General features: G+C 34.1%; 1 protein-coding gene across 1 annotated transcript in view; it reads right to left on the reverse strand.

Moving 5' to 3' along the window:
* The window catches only part of LOC111044456, a 118,467-nt gene that overhangs the window by 22,438 nt on the left and 70,902 nt on the right, over positions 1-25,127 (reverse strand). The window contains exon 2 of the mRNA XM_039435037.1: positions 18,502-18,828. Coding sequence (XP_039290971.1) covers positions 18,502-18,828 — 327 coding nt within the window. The remainder of the gene's footprint in view (positions 1-18,501; positions 18,829-25,127) is intronic.

Consider the following 25,127-nt stretch of genomic DNA (forward strand, 5'->3'; position numbering starts at 1 on the left):
TTCATCAAAAAATAACAGTTCTCAAAATTATAATAAATAAATCAATATTTAAAGACACTGATAAAAATTAATACAAGCCGCAGGGAGAGCTACTTGTAATTCTTTGTAAATCGAATTGACAAGATTATCAATAACTATCAACCAGAATGTAACAAAAAGTTAGTTATGAACTGTTACTTATGTTCAAATAAAATGAACTTACTATAAATTGAATTGACATGCAATTGAGTCTTGAAATTTTAGGTATTTTTTACTATAAAAGGATAATTATTATTCATCCTTGGAAAAACAGCTAATAATAATAGTATTTCGTCGTCTGTTGGTGATGGAAGTGAGTGAGCGAGTTTATGTGTGTGGGACTGTGTCAAAATTATGAATCATCTGTTGAACTTTTGTATTCATTCAATCAGGTACTTAGTGCCGGTTGAAAAAAAGCCGGGTTATTCTCAATCCTGATTAATTCCAGTAGTAAAAAAGCATAAAAAATGTATCACGAAAGAATAAATTATAATAACATTCATACAGAAATGTTCTATCTAATCACAGTAAATTGAAATTAATTCCCAGAGGAATGCAAGAATTTCCCTCACAAAGTGCCGGTTGCAAAAAAGCCCGGTTATTCTCAATCCTGATTAATTCCAGTAGATCCATCTTTTTGAAATGGTCTTCTCTGATTTGGTTCACGTGAAGTTAATCAGGATTAAATTTTATCCGGCTTTTGTGCAACTGGGCCTTTGTGAGGGAAATTCTTGAATTCCTCTGGGAATTAATCTCAATTTACTGTGATTAGATAGAACATTTCTGTATGCATGTTATTATAATTTCTTCTTTCGTAATAATTTTTTCATGCTTCTGTACTCCAGAGCGAAGCTCGTCCCCAATATTTTACTCATAAACCCATAATATTCTATACATGTTAGAGTACACCCACATGATGGGGAGTCCGGTCTCACAAGGTGTCACACTATCAAAAGATAAACCGAAAAACTTCCATGATATATTCGATGTATCAACCATCCTCTGTAATTGAGGAAGTCCTCGCGTAGATGCTCTTAACTTTCAGAGTCTAGATAATTAATTCAGTTGATAGAACTACTGTAGGCCTACTCATTTGACAACTCTTGTTATGAATGTCTTTTGCAGTCAAGCATTGAATATGAAGCCCAATGGTCCAATACGTAATTGAATTTGTCTTTGAATTCTGAAGAACATAGTTACAATATTACAAATTAGTCATCAAAGTAAAGTCTCTTCAAAGACAGTTTTTCTCCTCCACCGCTCTCTCTCACTCTTTCTCTCTCTCTCTCTCTCTCTCTCTCTCTCTCTCTCTCTCTCTCTCTCTCTCTCTCTGTGGCAACTTGATTAGAACTTCATTTCTTCATTTCTGATAGGTTTTCCTATATGATTTATCTAGTGGAATTTGAAATATTGTTTCCAATTGTATTAATAAATTAAGTTTAAAATTCTCTTTTATTATAATTATGTTATTGTATTTTGATTAAGAGTTTTATTTACTTATATTAATCTTATGTAATCTATTTTTCCTGTTTTCTTATGTGAATTTTTCTTCTATTGTAAAGAGTTGTGTGGTAGAGAGGACCAGGAGTCCTGACTCCGCCCTAATAAAGGCATATAATCAATCAATCAATCTCTCTCTCTCTCTCACTCTCTGTCTCTGTCTCTGTATCTTTCCATTTCTCTTCCTCATTGTGTCAGTGAAATAGGTTGAGTACTTTTTTTTGAATCCTGAAGAACATAGTTACAATATTACAAACTAGCCATCAAAGTAAAGTCTCTTCAAAGACCGTTTTTCTCCTCCACCGCTCTCTCTCACTCTTTTTCTCTCTCTCCTCTCTCTCTCTCTCGGTCTGTCTCTGTATCTTTCCATTTCTCTTCCTCATTGTGTCAGTGAAATAAGTTGAGTACTTGCGAATACAGTGAGGCCCCTTGAGAGAAATGAACAGACTTAATTAGATTGACTCGCAAGACCAGACGTTTCATTTGCTTTGAAAGCAGCTCTGTGATTGGCTGTGTAATTCTTCTACTCAATTACGTTCTTAGGCCAAAGTCGTCGGACCGATGTCTCTACTTCCTTTCGCAGCTCATTCATTTTCAGTTTCCTTTTCAACTCTATTCCAACGCTTCATTACATTCAAATCATCAGAGATACATCCTCGTTGCAATGGGTTCTCTTCTCTTCTAATGAGTGCTTTTGTCTTTAGTGCCAAACTCTTTTTCTCTCATTATTTAACACTGCTTCAGTGATTTCATTTGCAATTGATACTACCAACCGATTCCAAATTGAATTCTTCTCTCGTTTATGTAGTGAAAAATTGTCATCTTCTATGATAACAGCGATAACTCGTTTTTCAAAGTTATTTTTAACGAAAATTTTGCCGAGCAAGTTAGAATAGCAAATTAAAAATATGATTAAATTACTATACTGTATAGAAAATATTATATATTTTATTGTTTTATTGATCATTGTATTGCTTATTATAGATTAGAACTGTAGGCTTCACTGGGAGACTTTAGCAATAAAATTAATATGTTGGGATAAGAAATAAGAGAACAAAATTAATGGTTAGTCCTACTGACTAGTTTTAATAGAAATAATACAAAAAAATTTTATTGTTTGTGCTAACCTAATAAATAAATGAATGTATAAATAAAAATAGTTATTAGTCAAAGTATGAACACACATTTATAACCACATTTATAAACAACTTTATGTATTCACATTTGAATACTTGGGCGTCTCTAGCCTCGGCTAATAAGAGTAGAGCTCATACTTCATATAAAATAATTTGTCATCATCTTCACTTCAGGGATTAGGTTTATTAATCAACCTTTTCCGGTACCCATCTCTTTCTTGGCCTCCCTACATCTCTTTTTCCCGTAGTTTCATAGTTTTGGACTTCACGGGGCATTCTTCCAGGTGGCATTCTATCCAAATGACTGCACCAGTTGCGTCTATTTTGTATAATTCTTTAATGCAGTAAAGCAACCGATAAAACCTCAGTATTTATATCAGATAAATATCAGTATTTCTGATTCTATCAACTCTAATGCAGTCAAATACAACCCTTAGAAATCTCATTTCTGCAGCTTGCTTTTCCTGTAGGTCTATAGTTTTGGACTTCAAGGGGCATTCTTCCAGGTGGCATTCTATCCAAATGACTGCACCAGTTGCGTCTATTTTGTATAATTCTTTAATGCAGTGGAGCAACCGATAAAACCTGTCTTATATCAGTATTTCTGATTCTATCAACTCTAATGCAGTCAAATACAACCCTTAGAAATCTCATTTCTGCAGCTTGATTTTGACTGTCCATTCTCCGTGTGTGAATCCAACTCTCACTTCCATTAAGGAGTCGGAACTATTATAGAACTTTATACTCGTTTCTTGTCTTGTTTTATTTCTGAGGTTTCTATGTATAGTGCCACATATTTTCTGAAACTTTGAAATTTTATTGTACACATCAATATCTGTATCATATGTTACATCATTACAAATATATCCTGTTATATTGAGCGAGAAATTTCTGTATGTCTGTTTATATTTTTATAACTGGTTATCTGGTTATTTATGTTCAACGGCTCTCGAAAACGGCTCTAACGATTTTCACGAAATTTGGAACATAGTGGGTTTATGATATAAAAATACGATTGCACTGGGTCTCATCCTTGGGAAAACTCGCTGAACGACATTAAAAGGATGATTCACCCTTGGCTGAAACAGCTGAGACTTTCGTCGTCTGTGGATAGTAAAAAGTGAGCGAGTGATTATGTGGAAAATCAAAGTATCGCAACCCCGAAATTCATAAGGTGACGTATAGCCAGCTGTAAAATATAAACACGATCATTTTAGAGAATTGTGTTCTGTCTATCAATAAATAAAAATAACGAGCGAAGCTCGGTGCCCCGATATTATATTATTAACATTAAAATTGTGTTTAAATGATCTTGGTAGCCCTATAAAGAAAAGTGAGTATTGTAATGTTCTTATACGATTTTGTTACAGTCACGACACTGAAGTCATGTAGTAGAAAACAAAATAATTTGAGATGGAATTCTCATGCTGAGATGAGCAAAACTGAAAGGATAGAATAATAACTGTTCATTACAATACTGTCCAATCAGTTAAAAGGTCACAATCAACGAATATCATGGTCGTTCATAGTTTGAGATGTTTATTCAAAGTGCAGTGAACATAGCCAGTTCACGATGAGGTTAGAAGCCGTGAGCCAGTAGTCAACATTCGGTCGTGAACAAAGATATTATACAGTCTATCCTTATATACTATAAAGTTGAACAAAGATAGTAGACAGTCTTTCCTTATATACTATAAAGTTGAACAAGGATAGTAAACAGTCTTTCCTTATATACTATGAAGTTGAACAAGGATAGTATACAGTCTATCCTTATATACTACATACTATCCCTGGTGAAGAGTCCGTCGGTCCATCTTTTGAAGAGTGCAAGTTCCAATCGCATCTTGCTTTCGCTTTTCAAGCGATAAAATAAACCGTTGAACCTGTGGCTTTGGATCATAACTCACTGCCAAACCTGTTCTTCCACTTTCCAACTCACGTACTCCAAAGTCCTACAACCTAAACTTTCCTTATTCGACTTTGAATCACTTCTAGCCAGGATTCCAATGTCTGAGTTGTGGACATCCGTGGTTAAGGTTTTAGTTGTCATACAGAAGATCCTTAGATACTCACTTTTTTAGTAAGGTTGCCTTAAAGAGAAAAGAAGAGAAGAGATAAGATAGCATGAGGAGATATCTTTAGGAAGATAGCAAAAGAAGAGAAAAGATAGCATAAGAAGATATCTTTAGGAAGATAGCATAGGAAGATATCCAAGCAAACAAAAAAATAACACTTCTAAATTTAAATACAATACATAGTGAAAAATATTAGTGGAAACAGCTGTGGTTTTTCATAAAGTGTGAAGTTTTTAGCTTAAAAATTTCTAGTTTCATTCAAGATTTAGACTTTTTGAATAATAATTATTAAGTTACTGTTTTAGATTTTTCGATTCCAGACTCTAATAGTATCTATTTGATTCAAAATTTGCTCGTTTATCTGAGTATTGAAGAGCGTAAATTGTATTTTGAAAAGTGAAAGTGACATAACCAACTTTTTGATTTGGACAGTATATAGTATAAATTGGAAATGGGACAGTTTTGGGCATGCGCCTGTTGTGCCTTTCCTCATGTTAAGTATGTGTACACATTGTGATAAATAAATGAATAAATATCTTTAGGAAGATAGCATATGAAGATATCTTGGACGAAGTATACCATGGGATATCTTCTTATGCTATTTTTTCTTAGGGTTACTAAGGGCTTCTTGCCTTAGGGCTTAAAAAATATTGAAATGAAATAGAAGTTATCCCTTATTTCCCTTATCCCTTTTCCCTAATTATAAAATGAATTTTATTAATATTGGAATGTTAGTTACCAATATTATCAACCTTGTTTCATTAGTTACAAAGATTCTCTTCATTTCTTGTTGTTATCGGGTCTCATGACCATATTTGGAATGCTTGAGCGTGTCTAGAACTTGGCTAAATCCCTAGCTCGAAAATCGGCCCTAAATTAACGAAGGCTTCCTTCCATCTGTGGTGAAGTATATTCCAAAGTCAACATCCAATGGATACATAAGAAAGGAATGATACAAGAAATGCAATGCATTGTAATTAGTGAGTGTGAAATTGTTTGTTCTTATAGATAAATTATCCACACTTTGAGAAATAGGTACGGTACTTCTAGTGTGGAAATGTTTTTAAATTTATTCTACTTATTATCTTCTGATAATAAATTGAATTTATAGATTAAAAATGTTTTGATTGGAAAATTTTCTCAATGTACGGTACTGTTTCAAACCAGATTGATAATAGTTTCTAGTTGAAGATTATGAGTTTTCATTCTAAAATCACCAAAGTAACAAAATAAAACCTCTATTACAATCTTAAACAGAGTTGGATCTAAGCTGGGTTTTCGTTTGTGCGCAAATGCCTTCGTCGACCACGACAGGGTGAGAGAGAATCTCAGATTGGGTGGATTTCAATTTGTCTAAAACCCTGAAAAGATTATGTTTATTATGTTTCAATGGGGAAATTTGGGTTTATACTTTCAAATGGCAATATATATAGATACTAGCCGTCAGGCTCGCTTCGCTCGCCATATCCATTTTAGCCAGACGTTTAGTCTGGACCCCCGACTGGATCGTCCTAACATGAGTGCACCACATCGTCTAAGTTGTGTGAGTGCACCAAACCCGATTTTTATCATATGTTAGGACGATCCAGTCGGGGGGTCCAGACTAAAACGTCTGGCTAAACGGATATGGCGAGCGAAGCGAGCCTGACGGCTAGTAATATAATATTTCCAGGAATAGCTCTGATTGAAGTAGCAGTACCCAATGAATTTTTCTGCGATAAATCAGGACCTCCTTAATAGGTATTTAGGAGGTACTTGATAAATTGGTATTTGGGAGGTCCTGGATAAATGCATTTCAATCTTCAACTAAATGCTAACCTGACAAAATTTTTAATTTAGTTACCAGAACAACTGTTTCGAAGAGGTACTCTCTCTAGATCATAGTTCATATGGTGTGGACATTTCAATTATAATTTTAAGATATTGGGATAAGAAGAATATACATGCTAAAAGACGAACTTTAAACCCTTAAAAACCACCCTTAGAGCTAAAATATCGCCAAAAAGATTTCTTAGTGCGCCTCTAAAGGGCCAACTGAACATACCTACTGAATTTGAAAGTTTTTGGTCCGGTAGATTTTTAGTTCTGCGAGTGAGTGAGTGAGTGAGTGAGTGAGTGAGTGAGTGAGTGAGTTGAGTGAGTGAGTCAGTCAGTCAGTCAGTCAGTGCCATTTCGCTTTTATATATATAGATTATTAGAAATGTTTTGATTCTTGAATAATTAACACAAATAATGATAAGTTATTTGATCAGCTGTTTCAGCACACTTGAAATTTGGACAATATGAATGTCAACAATTCTTGTCGTCGTCAACTGCGGAAATTTACTCACAAACGAAGTTAGCATAGTACTTTATACTTTATCAACATACATAGTTACATAGTTACATATCAACTTACATACTTTATCAGCACAACATAGTCTAAATAAATCGATTACAGACTTCTTGCAACACAATAAGATGCGGGTGTTTAGATGATGAACTAATAGATACTTGGTTCGTTATAAAAATATTGAGAATAATATTATGATGTAAGTATTCCATCACAATACTCCGCAGAGTTTATTTCCATTAGAGCACTCCATTGTTGATACCATCACAATTTGGTATTCATCTTATTTGGCGCATCTTGAGAGTGTTCCGTAGAATGAATAATCAGCCAGTCGACTAGATCGCTTGACAGGGGGTCTGGGTAGTGGAGTGCGGGGTGTTGAGTCGCGGGGGGAGGGGGGGTTCAACGGAAGTGGTCATTTACCTGAACAGCAAGATTCCTTTCTTTTTTTCTCCTTCCTCTTCTTTGCTGCATCCTCTCATCTCTTTCAATTTTTTATTACATTTTCTTCCGCACTGAAAATTCACTGACGCAGGAGGCTTTCTCTAGATTTTTGACCACCGTTACAACCTCTGCCCTCTGAATTTCATCTCTTTTGCTCCAATACTCTCCTTTCACCTTCCTAGCTATAGTTGACAGATGACAGTATCATCATCACTATTTTCTTCTTCGTCTTCTTCTTCTTTTCCTACTTCACCTTCTTATTTTCCTACGTCTTCCTCCTCTTCTTCTTCCTCTTCCTCCTCCTCTACTTCTTCTTCTTCTTCCACTCCCTCTTCTTCTTCTTCTTCTTCTTCTTCTTCTTCTTCTTCTTCTTCTTCTTCTTCTTCTTCTTCTTCTTCTTCTTCTTCTTCTTCTTCTTCTTCTTCTTTTCCTACTTCATCTCCCTCTACTTCTTCCTTTTCTTCTCATTCTTCTTCTTCTTCTCCTCCTGTTTCTCCTCTTCTTCTTTCTCTCCTCCTTTTTCTTCTTCTTGTTTTTTAGGTCCAATCATAATCTTCTAAATTATTCTCATCAGTAATCGAAATTTCCACTGAACGAAGAGACTACCCAAGTTGATGTTTTCAATGCCAAATCTTCTTACGTTGATCTTCTCATTCTTCCGCTCTCCTCTTTTCCATTAATTGCCTAATGTAGGAGAAAGATGGAAGAAAAAATTCAAGAACACACTCGCACAATACAGCGGCGAGAGAGGTCGTTAGCTTCTCATCTTCAAAAACTCATCACTCCTGAGATGCAGGAAAATGAAGGATGCAGCTTTAGAAACTTAGTAACTGAGGTAGTAAAACGTTGTAATCCAAATTGCATACCAGGTAAAACTGATGTGGAGAAGGTTGTACGTTATACTATATTTATACAGTTATGTTGTGATGCTAAGATCCAACTTCTGTTGTTGACAAAAAATGTGAAGAATAGGTTGTACGTTGCACAATTAGACTATCTATTCATTTGACATTTCGAATTGGTTTCTACGGTTTTGCAGATTTGGCGCCCAGCGAGATCGGACTCCCCAGACAAAGGCTAAAAATAGACTTTCTACTCGTGATATTTTTCAAAGTTTTTTGATTTGTATATCATTAAGCTATCAAAATGAAAAAGTTTTCTCAGGAGAAGATTTTTTTTCCGATCATTACTTTTTGAGATATGAGCGCCTGAAGTTTGAATTTTTGGGACAGAAAATTTCAAATTCGGTAAGATATAAGTCCATGAGATTTGTAGGATGAATCCTTCATGGTATTGTTGATCTAGTAAAACAAAAAATTTCTGAAAATATCCATATTTAAGATAGTTATTTACAAAAAATAACCAAAAATAACTTTTTGTTTATTTATTTTTGGTAAATTGAATAACTATCTTCAATATGGATATTTTCAGAAATTTTTTGTTTTACCAGATCAACAATACCATGAAAAATCCATCCACTAAATCTCATGGATTTATAGTACCGAATTTGAAATGTTCTGTCCCAAAAATTCAGACTTCAGTCGCTCATATTTTAAAAACTAATGATCGGAAAAAAATGTTTTCCTGAGAAAACTTTTTCATTTTGATAGCTTGATGATATACAAATCGAAAAACTTTGAAAAATATCAAGAGTTGAAAGTTTATCTTTAGCCTTTGCACAGCTTTGATATTGTGTTGCAAGAAGTCTCTATTCAATTCATTTACTTATGACATTAGACTGGATACAAATTTACTTCAGACTTGGAGGTATATGCAGCGCAGAGAAATGGAGGGAGATCAGCCAATTACTGTGACTGATAGTGTCATAGGTAGAAGCGCATTTTTTGTCAATTTGTCAGTCGTCTGACTGCTTTCAGTCAGGAAACTTAGCATGTGTAGCATGAGCACATGAACAGTCACTAGAAGTTGGAGAACGCTGGCCGCTTCAAAACGGCAACATCGCGCCTCTGTATCCCTCCCGCTGTATGCTTTCTCCACTGCGCATGTCCATCCCAAGTAAGAAGTAATTTTGTACAGAGTATAGTGAGATCCCCAATGACATTAAAAACGACTTTTTCTAATAAGTAGTTGAAGTATAATTAATAAACAAATAATTACATAGTACCATTTTTCAAACTTTTTTACATAAACACTACTAGTTTCAGCTTTCAAACCATTTTCAAGTGTCCTTTTTTCAAAATCAAATCAATAAACATAAACATAAACATATACATAAACACACAATACATAAACATAAACATAAACATATACATAAACACTACTATAGTAGTGAGGTCCACGTTATAATGGCAGTGTTTGATTAGCAATGGTAATGCTATCCTTGTCTATCATTCAACAAAGCAGATAGCACTATTTCTTTCTCGCTTTGCTCTGTTGCCAGATCATCCTTTAGCAATGTAGAATTAATAATTAATTAACAAAATATTTCATCTTGATTATGAAAATTCATTATGAATTTATTGAAAAATATAATTTCTTGCTCAATAAAATATAACATCGATTATACGAGAGTGAACAGTTAATATTACATCAGTAAACCTGTGCCAGCTACCGTCTATAGAAGGCATTGACAAGACATAGGTTCGGCAACGTTTTTCTCCTGTCTTTATCCACTGCCATTATAACGTGGACCTCACTACAGTTGCCGCAAATGCCTAGGTTAGAAGATAATTCCAATAATTTGATTATTCAAATCTAAAAATGGATTACAAGAATTGTGTTCTGTGTATCAATAAATAAATAAATAATGTTTCGCTCCATGTTTAAATGAGAGACTAATTTCCGTTGCATGTTTTATCGTTGATAATATACCTGCATGTTAGTGGATGAGATACACTAGTTCATAATTTCAAGACATAACATCAACTGCCATTGCTACAAACTGAACAATCAATTGTGGGAAAGCATGCAATAATCTTCGGAGTAAACTGTCTATCATTACTCCCAAGTGCTCTGAAATTATCTTCCTCGGAGATGAGTGGGAAAGCATTATTCGGAGTCAAGCTTGGTTCGACGACCTTGTAATGTTGACGTCTCAAGCTCATTACAACGCTTGAAAAACATGTGAAAAATCGCTCAAAACACAAAAACTACGCGATCTGCATCTCTGATTTTATGGAGCCATCATACCTCTCTCTCTTTCTCTCTCTTGGTAGAGAGTTAGTGGGAAGGATATTTTTAATATTCTTTCCGAAGAATGGACATTGATATGTCCAAAGCTCCGCCACTCCATAAATTGGCATAACAATATAATTATCTATAGTTATTATAATACAAATTGCTTTTTCATATCATATACAGTTCAATATTATTTTCTTAGTCTATATTATGTAAATTCATCTATAATTTTGCTGTATTTTAAGCTATTGTATATAAGTGTATAAGCCAGTATATATTGTAATCTACATAAATAAAGTACTCAATCAATCAATCAATCTCTCTCTCGCTCACCATCTATCTCAATCCAGTTCAATTCTCTCTCTCTTTTCCATCCACAATTTCCTTCCACTCTCTCACACTATCTCTCTTTTTCAATTAATCTCTCTCCCTCTCGCTCTTCATCATTTTTCTTGTCACTGTATATTTGAATTGACCTCACAGACGTCTATTTCTGAACTCAAGAATGGTGAAAGTGACAACCAATTTTCATGTTAATGTCGTCGTGAATGATAATATTCAACAAATTCGATGTAAGAAAGTTTTTAAAGCCCTCCTTATCTAACAAGTTTGTCATTCTCAACGTAAAAATAATAGTCGGAATTAATTTTTTGTTTTTATGAAGTAATATTGACGGTTTATTACGAAATTTGTGACATTCTGAGGTGTTTTCACTTATGTGAAATCAACTATTGATTGAGATACAGGTGAGAGTTATGTAGCAGAGACGGAAGACATTAAATATCTTGAAGAAGTAATAAAGATGGGAAACATCTACAAATTTGCATAAACTGATAATTTTCTTGAAGATTTCACTCTCAACGATTTTCGACTTTCATGAATTTACTCCTGAGTCTTTTTTTACAATAATTATAAACCATACTGTTTGTAAGACGAGTTTATGGAGACTCTAATTGAAAAATTTCAGGCTATCTCTGAAGTGCATTGAAAATCTCTTGATTTCAGAATTTTACTTTATCTATATAAATAAAATCGAGCCTCAAATTTTGACATTCAATAACTTTTCTATGTGTGCACCGAATTTGATGATTTTTTTAGTTGTGTTTGTTATGTTGAGGACCAGGTTTATGGCCTATCCAATTTATAATCCGACATCAGGACTCTTTCCTACGGTCCTTCAAAGTTTACGTGTAATCCTTATGGTAGAAGATTTGTGAGCTGGCCACACACAGAAATAAAAATCAGCTGTTATAATCATTGCGTCATACAACAGCCGTCGGTAGATAGTAGACAAGAGTGTGTGCTGCTCCATAACCGACAATGTATTTTATTCTAAACGCCCGGACTAAAAACAAAATGACTGTTCTGTGTGTAACCATCCAGCAGTACGGCCTCAGGTTAAAGACTTACATGCTCTACATTGCTTTGTTTCGAATAATTGTGCTGTCTTCGGTGTTCAGAATTAATTGATTTTTAGTAAATTATTATTTTGCAGTTGGAAAATTATCTATATAAATAAAATGCAGCATCGAGCCTCCTCAGGTGTGCATCCAGCTAAAGTTTGTCATGACATGCATTAACTATTTGGCGGTACGAAGTTCGCCGGGCCAGCTAGTTTTACAATAAAAACGTTTACTACAGTAAGGTCCACGTTATAACGGCAGTATTTCATCAACATTGGTGTTGTTATCCTTGTCTATCAATCGACAAAGGAGATAGCTATCTTCTTTCCTATCTCTGCAAGTTGCCAGATCGTCTTCCAAAAATGTAGAGATATAATCCATTTTGAATGAAAAAGACTTAGAAATTGTTAAAAACCACAGATTTATTGATACTTAGAAAGACCGGTTTCGGTTATTACACCATTGTCAATGATGTCATGGTTGACAATGGTGTAATAACCGAAGCCGGTCTTTCTAAGTATCAATAAATCTGTGGTTTTTGACAATTTCCTAGTCTTTTACATTCGATATGAATGTAATAACTACAATATCAACTTCTCAACTACACAAAAAATATAATCCATAGATAAAATATGTAATCTCAACTATAAAAATGTATTGTTGAACAATATCAACATCTCAACTACACAAAAAATATAATCCATAGATAAAATATGTAATCTCAACTATAAAAATGTATTGTTGAATAATTGAAAAAAATCTTGACTAATAAATATAGTATAATAAATTATTGATAAGTCTTAACAAGAATAAACAGTAAATATTCCTTAAGATATACAGCTACCCTATCAGCTACATAGAAGGCAGTAGCAATAGGAGAGAGAGAAGATAGAAGATTGATTGATTGATTGAGTACTTTATTTATGTAGATTACAATATATATACTGGCTTATACACTTATATACAATAGCTATAAGGAGATAGGAAATAGAAACAGAGGATAGACAACGCTGTTCTTCTTTCTTCCTCCACTGCCATCTTAATATGTACCTCACGAAGTATAATATATTTATGGTACCTCAGAAATTAAAGTAAAAAGCCAAAATTTATTCCTTGAGTTTCGAGCATTGTAGCTTGTAATTAAAACGAATGAAGAACAGATAAAAACTTCAAGAAGTCAGAGCCCGCAGTAAACAACACTATTAGAGCGTAATGTCATGATATATTTTGTGCGCCAGGGTAGAAGCAAAAATAACGCTCAGCTAAGCAAAAACAGTGAAAATGAAACAGCAAAGTGAGGATTTAGTGTTTGGACAACAGAATAACTCCATAATACCCTAAACACCGCCCTAATTTAGTCTCCAGGGAATTGCTCTGGCTGTCTTCCAATTCTTCCCACTGATTGCCAATGGGAGTCTGCTCTTTTTTATCTCTTTCTCTCTCTTGATAATTAACAACCAACCGGGTATAAAAAAGGAGGAGCGAGTGACTTATGGGGGAAAGAGTGTGCTTGAGAAAAGTCCGAAAAACTTTTGAGAGTCTTGGAGAATGCGAAGGTCAGCTCTGACCATGATTCAAACTCTATGGATAGATTTAATGAGACGAAATGTGAATATGAGGATATACTAGTAATATGAGCTGTGAATAACAAATAGTGAGTAGGTTTTTGATTTTGTATTCAAATTTTTTAAATAAGTGCAATATTTCTAAAGTTTTTAATTTATTGTGATTCATTTAGAGTATAAAATCAACCTTCAAAATTCAAAATTTTAAATCATCATTTCTGGACCGAAAATCAAGTGACGAAGCAGTGTGTGACTATATAACCTTATCTTTTGGACAACATTAACATTTTATAAAAATTTTTGGAGAGAAATAGTACAGGCTAAGCCTAGTTTTTCCTCCAATGTCATAATTGTATTATGATTATAGTATTTTATACAATAAATAAATAAAATAAATAAAAATACACGTATATCAGTCGAATCTTCTTCTACTAAGAATGAATATGGTTGATAATGTTATTTCCCACAAAAATTATCAATTTTTACTAGAATAAGTTATAATTTTATTGATTTTGTGGTGTTTCTCAATGATATTTGAAACAAATGAAAAATTGACAAACACTATGCATTGGCTGCACATCATGTCTATAGTCCGAACGATATTACTTTTAACATGAAGAGGGAAAACCGATTTCTTGTTGCACAGTTTGTAGCATGGACAGAGTAGTGGAGAGAAATAAGCATGCTGCGCACAATTGGATGCTGACACAAAAGTAGGGGCAATGCTGTTAGGTAGTGGCAGTGATTAGTGAAGGAAAGAGCATCGGGCCTCTCTGTCTTCGAGAGAGAGAGCCGTGTAAAAAATAAGATCTCTCGGACTTTAGTGGATAACTTAAACTTATGTTTTAAAAATATGACTGTGTTTAGAACAAAATAGTTTCCTCTCATCAAATATTTATGAGTAATTACAGCGATTTCTTTGATTTTCTGTTAAATTTATGACATTTTCGACATTTGAATTCAAAGACGCAAAAACACAAATTAATAATTCAACTAATCGTTCATAGAATGAAAACGACTTGGTTACACCACTAGTTTATTAAAACAATTTGAGATAAATACTTCTGTTGCTATATGTTTTAAAAATATGACGTGTTTACAACAAAATAGTTTTATTTTATCGAATTTATAAGTAATTACAGCGATTTCTTAGATTTTCTGTGAAATTTATGACATTTTTGACACTAGAAAATTCAAAGACGTAAATACACAAATTAATAATTCAACTAATCGTTCATAGAATGAAAACGACTTGGTATTGTCACACCACTAGTTTATTAAAACAATTTGAGATACTAACTTCTGTTGTTATACCATCATCAATCTCTAGTAATAATTCAATTGTATGGTATGGAATTTTGTGGTATTTCTCCATACTTGAAAGAATAAGACTCTGATGTTGTCAATATAGTGGTATTGAATGAATCAACGTCTCATTCTTTCAATCTCTAGTAACTGAAAGTTTAATAATTGAGCAGCAGATTAGATGGATAGATAGATATCTTTCTTGATCCATGAACATCTTCTGATGCATAAAAATCACGTCAAATAACATACTTGATTATTTTATTTTATTTTATTTATTTATTTATAATTTTTACAAGGTAGCACTGATTGGGAGAGAAAAACTAAGGAATACTCCTTGTACCGTTTTCCTTCCAAATTTAGATTTGTAATCTACAATTATTCATCGTAGTATGACCATTAGCTGTTGACGAATGAAGGTTGAGTTAAACTGTCATTGGCCGAGACTAGACACTTCCGATTATTTCAGTCCCGTCCAATGACAGTTGTTGAGCTCTATCTTCATGGGTCGTCTAACGGCCAATTGCAGAGCTCCACCCACATTACACTCGTATACAACTGCTCAATGTTTCAAGCTTTCATTCGATCAGAGTTTAATGATGTAACAAACAAGAGAAGTATCTCGAATAGTTACAATAAATAAGTGGTTTTGACAATATCAATTTGTTCTTCAGAATGAAAAAATACAATTTTAAAATCCATGTTATCTGTTAAGAAATAATAAGCCGCATTAACGCATTTGGTCACGTAATAGCTAACATTGATCTTACAACTTTATGTCACATTAAATAATAATTTTGCGTTTCTCGAATCTCTTTGTGATTCTGGAATAGAAATTCCCGGAATGCCACGTTATTCATGTGAATTGCATTGAAATCTATGTTTGCCAGAGAAGGATAAATTATTCTATCGCTCCCTGTTCATGATATACGATTAGAGCCACTACAATGGAGTCAGTATGTGAAGAATTCAGGGGCGCAATTCCACCAAACTGTTCGTGGGGAGGGGCGAACACTAATGGGTAAGGAGGGAGGATATGATAAACGAGAAGGAGGTCCGAGGATTTTCTCCCAAAAAAATTACATTGGAAGATGTATATATTATTGTACATATATAATTATACATAAATTTCATTTTTAAGGTGTTTGTTTTAAAACAGACTTTTGTCTGAAGGCCCCTCTTTTGTTTTCTGCCTGATAGAGAACAGTTGAGGTCAGTAACCACTTTAACTATGGATTTGCTCCAGATTTTACTCTTGAAAATCAGTATTTGACCTTGAAATTGACGATTTTGTGTTTTTTTCGGGTGAATGACCTCTGAATTGTGTAGTTACCTGATTATTTATATTTTTGACTCTGTAAATATCGCTTCCAATTTGAAAAAATCTTCTCGAAAAAAGTATGTTAATAAAATTTAGATTACTCTTAATTCTCTCCAAACAAACTAAAGCTTCGAGGTTTATGGAAGACTAATGAGTGAGAGAGATAGGTTGGTGAAGAGGGAGAGAGACAGAGATCGAGTGAGGGAGAGAAACAGAGAAGACATGAAATAAAGTAAGAGAATGAAAATGTTGCAATAAAGAAACAGAGCCGCATAATCTAATTTAATAATTCCTTTGACCCTAATTATTTACTGCGTAATAACCTTTGCTTCAACCATCATTCCTCGATTTTGTTTTCGTAGGACAAAGAGATTACTTGCTTTCTGGATAATTAATTTGTCGGTCGGAAACAGCTAGTAGCTATATGGACCAAAAGCTGATTCACATCCATTTCTGTAACTATGACTACCCAGATTTACGTAATTACTGTGCACAGCAACAGGACTTGGTTGATGATGGAAATTTTGTAACTTCAAGATGTTTCCATCTTTCAATTACCTCACGACTCTTGTTTAATCAGGATTACTTCAAGGGTAGATGGTCACAGATTACTTAGTACTAGGAAATTACTTCACCTTGGGTTTCTTATTACACCCTGGTTAATAATTTTATGTGTCACGTTTTGAGAAAATTGGAGTCGTAAATGTTGGTTGTTTGTTTCCAAAGGCCCGGTTGCACAAAAGCCGGTTCATTTTTAACCATGATCAACTTTACAAGAACCAGAGAAGGCGTTTTTGAAAAGACGGCTTCTCTGATTGGTACTCTTGGAATAAATCACGGTTAAAATTTAACTGGCTTTTGTGCAACCGGCACAAAATATATTATAGCTGTCGAACATATTGAATTGATGTCCCATGAGAATCTTTGGTGATGATGTCAATGTAATCTTTTGAAACACTTAACTAGTCAAACTTACAAACTTAACCATTGGTTTGACCGTGGTTAAACTTAACTGGTGTTGGTGGAACGAATTATTTCTGATTTGACCAGCTGATAGACTTTAACCATGTTCAAATGCCTTAACCAAGGTTAGTGAAACGGGGCATTAGCGGAGTTATTTATGGAGCGAAATATATATTCCATATTAAACGTATCTTTGATAAGAGAATAATTGAACTTTCAAGTGCAATTATTGCTTTCCATTTTCTCAATTTCAAAACAACTCTAACGACTTGATATTGTCAAAGTCACCAATTTATAAAAACAGTTTGACATACCAGTTTCGGTTGTTACACCAATAACAATCTTTAGTAAACTGAAATCGTGACAATTGAGCAGCAGAGTATACAGGAGAAGCCCTACGATTGGCCAGTAACTGTCGACCAATGATAGTTAAGCTCTACTGTCATTGGTCGAGAGAGTAGAGCTCTATTTTCATTGGTCAACAACAAATTGCCAATTTTATGACTTATCCCATATTGTATAGCTCTACTGTCATTGGTCGAGAGAGTAGGGCTAAATTTTCATTGGTCAACAACAAATTGCCAATTCATAAAATGGAATTATAGAACTTTTTTGAAATAAATAAAATAGTAGAATGAAAATACAAATTATAACAAGTAGTTTCAGTGATCAACACCATCTTCAGGTTTAAAAAAATGATTTTCAAAATTATCATCTGAGGTTGATGAGGCATTGGGGAAAACGGTTTCAAAGATCAAAACTTCTAGAAGTCAATAATAATTGATGAATGAGAAATCGAAAAAATGAATGAACTACTCCCACACAATCTATTTATTGTAATTCATGAATTATTTATTATTTAGCGTATGGCAGATACACAACACATATAAAGCTCTCATGAGTCTCAAATGTCCACATATATACTATATTTTTTCAATTTCTTCAAGATGTTGTGTAGTTTTTGGTCAGGAGAACATAAGTTTGTCTGACCGCCATTATTTGCTTGTCCATTTAGCGTTACCCAATGTGCACCATGGAGGCGAACTATTTGAGTGAAAAACTGATTGCTGGTTCAATTTGAGTGAAAAACTATTTGAATGAAAAACTATTTGAATGAAAAACTGATTGCTGTATCAATTTTGAGGTTGAAGAAGGTTGAAACTCAATTTTCAATTTTCGCAGAGAAAAAAAAACATTTTAAAAATTATCTTCACCATTACAAATATCCAAAATTGCTTCAAACTGTAAATTTATCACATAAAAACAATCAAAATATGAATGAATATTATTAGTCTACTCACGATCAGATGCGGAGGGTAGATGAGTATATTTGGCGGATGCGGAGTCAAAGATGGCGACTGCTGACCGAGCCAATGACGCACCAGCTTGTGTTTAGAACCGCTGGAACTGCAATAGGAAGCGGTAGGTGATTCCTGCGCGAAAAGTAGTGCGCTTTTGGAAGTGCCGCCCCGGGGCCGTGTGCAGGGACACACCAGCTTGTACACCCTATAGACGGCCACTATGGTCGCAAGTGTGTGGAGACTGGTTGATAGCAGGAGGCCCACGTTGGCTAGCACGGGGATCCAGTTGGTGTCTTCCAGTTCCACTTGGCTTGTGCCTGTCTCGTCCTGTCGAGAAAACGAGATAAATTATTGCACTGATATTGTAAATTCATAGATTTAATACGAGATTAAATAAATGATCAATTGAAAGCAGCAAGATACTAGTATAGTTAGACACACCTCGATTTTTGTACCTACGAAATCATAAATATCTTCATCATCCATTTAAAGTCTAGATCGAACATAACTTGACAAACATACTCGTTATTATGAAAATATTATTTGAGGACTGAACATTTTGTGAAGTGACCCACTACAAGACTTAACCATAGAGAAACAATAGCATAAGTAGATATTCCATGGTATAGGGAATTTATGTCGCAAGTTTTACTGTTATCTCAAACCGATTACTGTCGATTATAGTCGATTTTTACTGTTTTGTTGGGGTGAGAGTGTATGAACGGCACAATTTTAGAGACTACCAGCGTCACACAGCTGCATAGGAAAGAACTATGTGAACTATCGGCTTGGGATAACAGTAAAACTTGCTACATAAACACCCTATACCATGGGATATCTATGCTATCGTTTCTCTATGACTTAACCTATTTCGGACTATATTAACCTTCTCTAAATTTGGGAGAGGAATAGCACAAGGCAACCTTATTTTTTCTCTCCCTATCATTTTGATGATGCAATTTTTGTATAAATCAATAAAGAATTATGATGTGTATCTGAACAGACGTATCTGAACACATCATGTGTTTGCTAAGTTCCATTCAATCTGGTAAGCCAGTTACTCACTCATAAATTTTTTGCCATCCTTATGGAATCTACCAGATTAAATAATGGAACTTGACAAACACGCAATCTGTTAGCCAAACTATGTTCAATCTAATAGAATTTATGAAGAAGGCAAAAATCGTTTGTCCTAGATCGATATGTGTCGAACTAGACGTAGAATTCATAAGGACTGCATATAATCGCTCGCACAAATACCGATGAGTGCATAACTGCTTTGAAACTGTCAATAATTGATGAATTCAATATGAGAAAAAACTATCTCTTCAAAGCTGCAACAGTTTCTGAAGATAGTATTCACGGAAAAATATCGGTACTGGAATGAAGAAAACGGGAATTATACTAGGAATTAAAACATTTCGGAACGGGGAAGGTAGGATAGATGGTAGAAGAAGAGGGGAGTTTGAAAGGCGACAGAAAATGTAGCTGAGAGTTGTTTATTTATTTATTACATTGTGTACGAAATACTTAACATGAGGAAAGGCACCAGAGGCGTAAGGTGCGAACATGAGCAATTCACTTTTAATCAGCTGACTATATCTGTATTTTTACAGAAACGGTAAGATACAGACATAAAAAGCTTGGCATCAGCTGATTAAAAGTGAATTGCTCATGTTCGTGGGGCGTAAATCTGTAGGCATCTTTATGCCCAAAACTGTCCCATTTCCAATTTATACTATACTGTCCAAAGACCTTAAAGAGATATAGACCCATAATGCCCTATGCCTTCCCAATGATAGCTCTCACTTGAAATTGAAGGCCGCCATTGGGATATTTTAGCACGAGATATTATATCTATATATTTGTAATACTATAGATTACAAAGGCATTGATATGTAATAATCTTTTAGGTTGCCCCCTCAATGGCCGATTTCAATTCCAAGTACAACACTAGCGCTGCATGTGAGTCTATTCATCTTTAAGGTCGTCTTTGATACTGTCCAAATCAAAATGTTGGTTATGTCACTTTCACTTTTCAAAATACAATTTACGCTCTTCAATACTAAGATAAACAAGTAAATTTTGAATCAAATAGGTACTATTAGAGTCTTAGCCTAAATAAAAAAATCTAGAACAGTAACTTAGTAATTATTCAAAAAGTCTAAATTTTGAATGAAACTAGACATTTTTGAGCTAAAAACTTTACACTTCACAGAAAACTGTTATGATAATAATGCATGTAATTGACTATCAATTGATTCGTATTTGTATTGATAGATAAATAAATGAGTGTATTCAAATAAGTGTAATAGTGTATGCAATGAATTCATTCAATTTCAATGTTCAAGGTCTTGAAGGGATTTCACCAATTCTCACGGTTATAGTGTCCTCAGATAAAGTGTCTCTTGTCTCTTACGAAAAAGAACTAAAAATCGATGCCTCCATGATAAGCGAATTTGTTGTTCAATAATATTATACTTGTACTTGAAATCTTCCATCTAATTGTGTCCAGTTTCAGTAGCAAGAAAGTTGGTATCATAAATTATTATCAGCACCACCATACAGATCAATCAAAAAGATTAATAAGCGTTTTTCCACTCATGAAAAGTCGTTTCCACTTTATTTTTCCGGCCGAGCGCGAAAAGTATGTTAGACACAATGGCGAGTGACAGTCAAGTAGAGGCGGCCAAGAAAAATGATCTCACTTATTGAGCTCATGTGAAATACCTATATAGTTGACGTCATATAACTATGTGCGGCGTCTATTTATAAAAGGACGTGACCTCTGAGCCAAGTTCATTGGCAATTCACTATGATGAATGAACTCAAGATGAACACCAAGATGAATGAACTGCTACAAATTCAATTTGGAAACCCTCTTTCAAATATCCCTGCACGTTCCCGAATGCTTTTTCCAGGGGAAGCTTGAATCTTTAATCAGTTTGACGAAGAATGTTCAAGTGTTTAAGCATTGTAGACAAGTTCCCTGTTGACGAATTCGAATTTGTCAAAGCTTAGTGACACTTTTCTAACAAAACCTACTCTAGAACATGGTACGCCATAGTGGAGTAGGTCAATTTCCACACAGAAAACACTAGGCTAAACATGTAGAGGACACATTATAAGAAATTTCTAAAACTAACTATTGTATGTAATTGTAAACTATCTAATATTTTCTGTAATTGATGTAGTACTTTAAGTTTTTTGGGGGGGGGGGAATAAACATTCATTTATTTTTATTATTTCTATGATTGTCATTGATCAAGGATGTAATTGAAAAATTTAATTTCAGTGAAACGTTGACAGTGAACTCTATGGTGACATCATTTTTGTTTCATTATCTACTATATTGTCAAGTTGAAGAATACAATATTTTATTTTTTCAAATCGTAATTGGTTGCATCAATTAAGTGAATACATGTTTCCAGCAACCAGATGGCAGAAAGTAATTTGAAATTATGTTCAATATTTCTCATATTTCCAGCAACTTGATAACTGCGAGTTTAATGAGATCCACGTTATAATGGCAGTGGAGAAAGATAGAGAGAATAACGTTGCCGATCCTCTGTCTTGTCAATGCCTTGTATAGACGGTAGCTGATACAGGTTTATTGATGTAATATTAACGGTTTTCTCATATTTCCAGCAACTTGATAACTACGAGTTTAATGAGATCCACGTTATAATGGCAGTGGAGAAAGATAGAGAGAAAAACGTTGCCGATCCTCTGTCTTGTCAATGCCTTCTATAGAAGGTAGCTGATACAGGTTATTGATGTTATATTAACGGTTAATTCTCGTATAAGATAATCAATTATATTTCATTAAGCAAGAAATTATATTTTTCAATAATTTCATAATGAATTTTCATAATAATGATGAAATATAACTGTGAATACAAATCTCAGTAGCCTTCTTCAATTATTTTATCACAACACTATTATTTTATGATAACATGTGATAAAATAATTCAAAAAGGGTACTAAGATATGTATACACATTTATATTTCAAGTAGCCCTAAACAGAGAAAACATTTTTTTCCGATCATTACTTTTCGAGATATGAGCGCCTGAAGTTTGAATTTTTGGGACAGAACATTTCAAATCCGGTAAAATATAAATCCATGAGATTCTTCATGGTATTGTTGATCTAGTTCAAAAAAAATTTTCTGAAAATATCAATTTTTGAAAAAAATATTCAATTTACCAAAAATAACTCAACTAAAAGTTATTTATAGTAAATTGAATAACTATCTTAAAAATCGATATTTTTAGGAAATTTTTGTTTTACTAGAACAACAATACCATGAAGAATCTAATCTCTAAATTTTATTGATTCATCTCTCACCGAATTTGAAATGTTCTGTCCAAAAATTTATTCTTTAGGCGCTCATATCTCAAAAAGTAATGATCAGAAAAAAATTTCCTGAGAAAACTTTTCATTTTGATAGCTTGATGTTATACAAATCGAAAAACTTTGAAAAATATCACGAGTAGAAAGTTTAATTTCAGCCTCTGTACAGCCTTAAATCTCGAACAGTTTATTGTAAGAGAACAGCATCTGTCGAAGATTCTCCATTCCGCCCATCAGACACTTGATCCCAATTATCAGTGATCAACAATTAAATCTATCCCCATTCCTATTTCTAAATTATTCCTCCACTTCCAGGAAGCATTTGCAGCTGCAATTACGCGGCTAATAGCAGAAAGCGAGGTGTAAAGGCTCATTAAAAATAAGCGACGAAAATTCTAGAGCGGCTGCTCGTTTTCCACTTACTGTTTGGGAGAGGAAAAGAATTCGAGAAATTGAAAGAATGGCCAATTCTGGTGCGGATGATCGCGCAGCGCACGAGATAAAAATGACCTACTTGAGTTCGGTGGGTCATGAATATTCAAGTCGATTGTCGACTGTCGATAGCTATTTTCACTTTGGGAGTTGTGAATCGAACAATCCGGCGGGATCACGGATCGGCGATTTTAATCCGACCAAAACAACTCCACCTTTCAATGGGATCGCATCACTGATGTTTTATCGAGTGAGAGAGAAAGAATGCTTGTAAGAGAGAGATTGAGTGAGATAGTAAGCATGCTTGTAGGAGAGAAGCTATTCCACTCTTGCATTCCACATGAATGAAAGTGCAAGTGCTCCTCTCTTACAAGCATGCTTACTCACTCACTCTCTCTCACTCTCTCTCTCTCTCTCTCTTACAAGTATTCTTACTCTCTCACTCACTCACTCACTCACTCACTCTCTCTTTTACAAGCATTCTTACTCTCTCACTCGCTCTCACTTCTACGATACAGTTTATCCCCAATTTTCATTAAAGATTGATTAAATTTGAAGTTTGAATGACTCACGTTGGAGATGACTAAATCTTGCTAATGTTAATAGACCTGGTTACTAGGATGCTTATTAAATCCAATGTACCATACAATCTATAGCTTGAATTATCAATGGTTTATTGGATTTGATTAGTGTCCAACATACCGGGCAATAGTGACATTACCATGATTTTAATCTGAACTGTACTAATTATGTTGTATTTGAAAAACAGTTTAGGACACCACCCTGTTTTGCCTTTTCGTATAAGTTTAATCTATACATGATTGAATGAATATATGAATAATTCAAATTGATACTCAATATCCATGTCGACATGAAAATTTTGAGGAGGAATGGGGCAGACTCAGCCTAGTTTTTCCTTCATGGTCAACATATACCATGATTATAGAGTTTTGAATAATAGCCTAAATGAAATAAATAAATAAAAACAAATATTTTGGTGCATTCATCTATTATTTTTTGAATCTATCATTCCTTTATTTCCTCTACTAGTATAGTAGGATTCTTGAAATTGTGTGTTATGTTATTGGAAGAGGAAAATTTGTCTGCTAGGAGCACGATACTGGAATAGGAAAACAGTTTTACCGAAGAGGATAACAAGTTTAATATTATTGACCGAACGAAGTGAGGTCCAAGATTCAAGTCGACGGTTTGGCACTTCTCTTTATGTTTAAATGTTTATATGTTTAAAAGTTTATATGTTGCGCATTTACGGCGAAACGCGGTAATAGATTTTCATGAAATTTGACAGGTATGTTCCTTTTCAAATTGCGCGTCGACGTATATACAAGGTTTTTGGAAATTTTGCATTTCAAGGAGAATATAAAAGAAAAAAGGAGCCTCCTTCATACGCCAATATTGGAGTTAAAATCAGACTATAGATTTATTCATCATAAATCAGCTGTCGAGTGGATTATAAATTGCATGCCATGACGCATGCAATTAAATATCTCAATGTAACTTGGTAAAAAATCAGCTGCTGTGTAGACTATTAATTGCATGCCTCATTATTTGATGCAATTTGTATGCACTATTAAATTAATGAACTATTGATTGCGTGCAATAACGCAAGCAAATAATAACTAAAAATAGCATAGTATTGTCTCTCGAACTTTCTCTGCTTTGAACTCGGGCTGTCCTTTTGCCAGTATGTCTTGAAGGAGATTAGCTTTTGATGTTAGTATTTTTGATACACCAACCCGAACAGCCATTAGCCGTTTCCACACCGATATCTCGCCGACACGACATACAGACAGGATTTACTCTGATGGACAGTATAAG

Source organism: Nilaparvata lugens, chromosome 8 (genome assembly GCF_014356525.2).
Source record: "Nilaparvata lugens isolate BPH chromosome 8, ASM1435652v1, whole genome shotgun sequence".
NCBI classification, from domain to species: domain Eukaryota; kingdom Metazoa; phylum Arthropoda; class Insecta; order Hemiptera; family Delphacidae; genus Nilaparvata; species Nilaparvata lugens.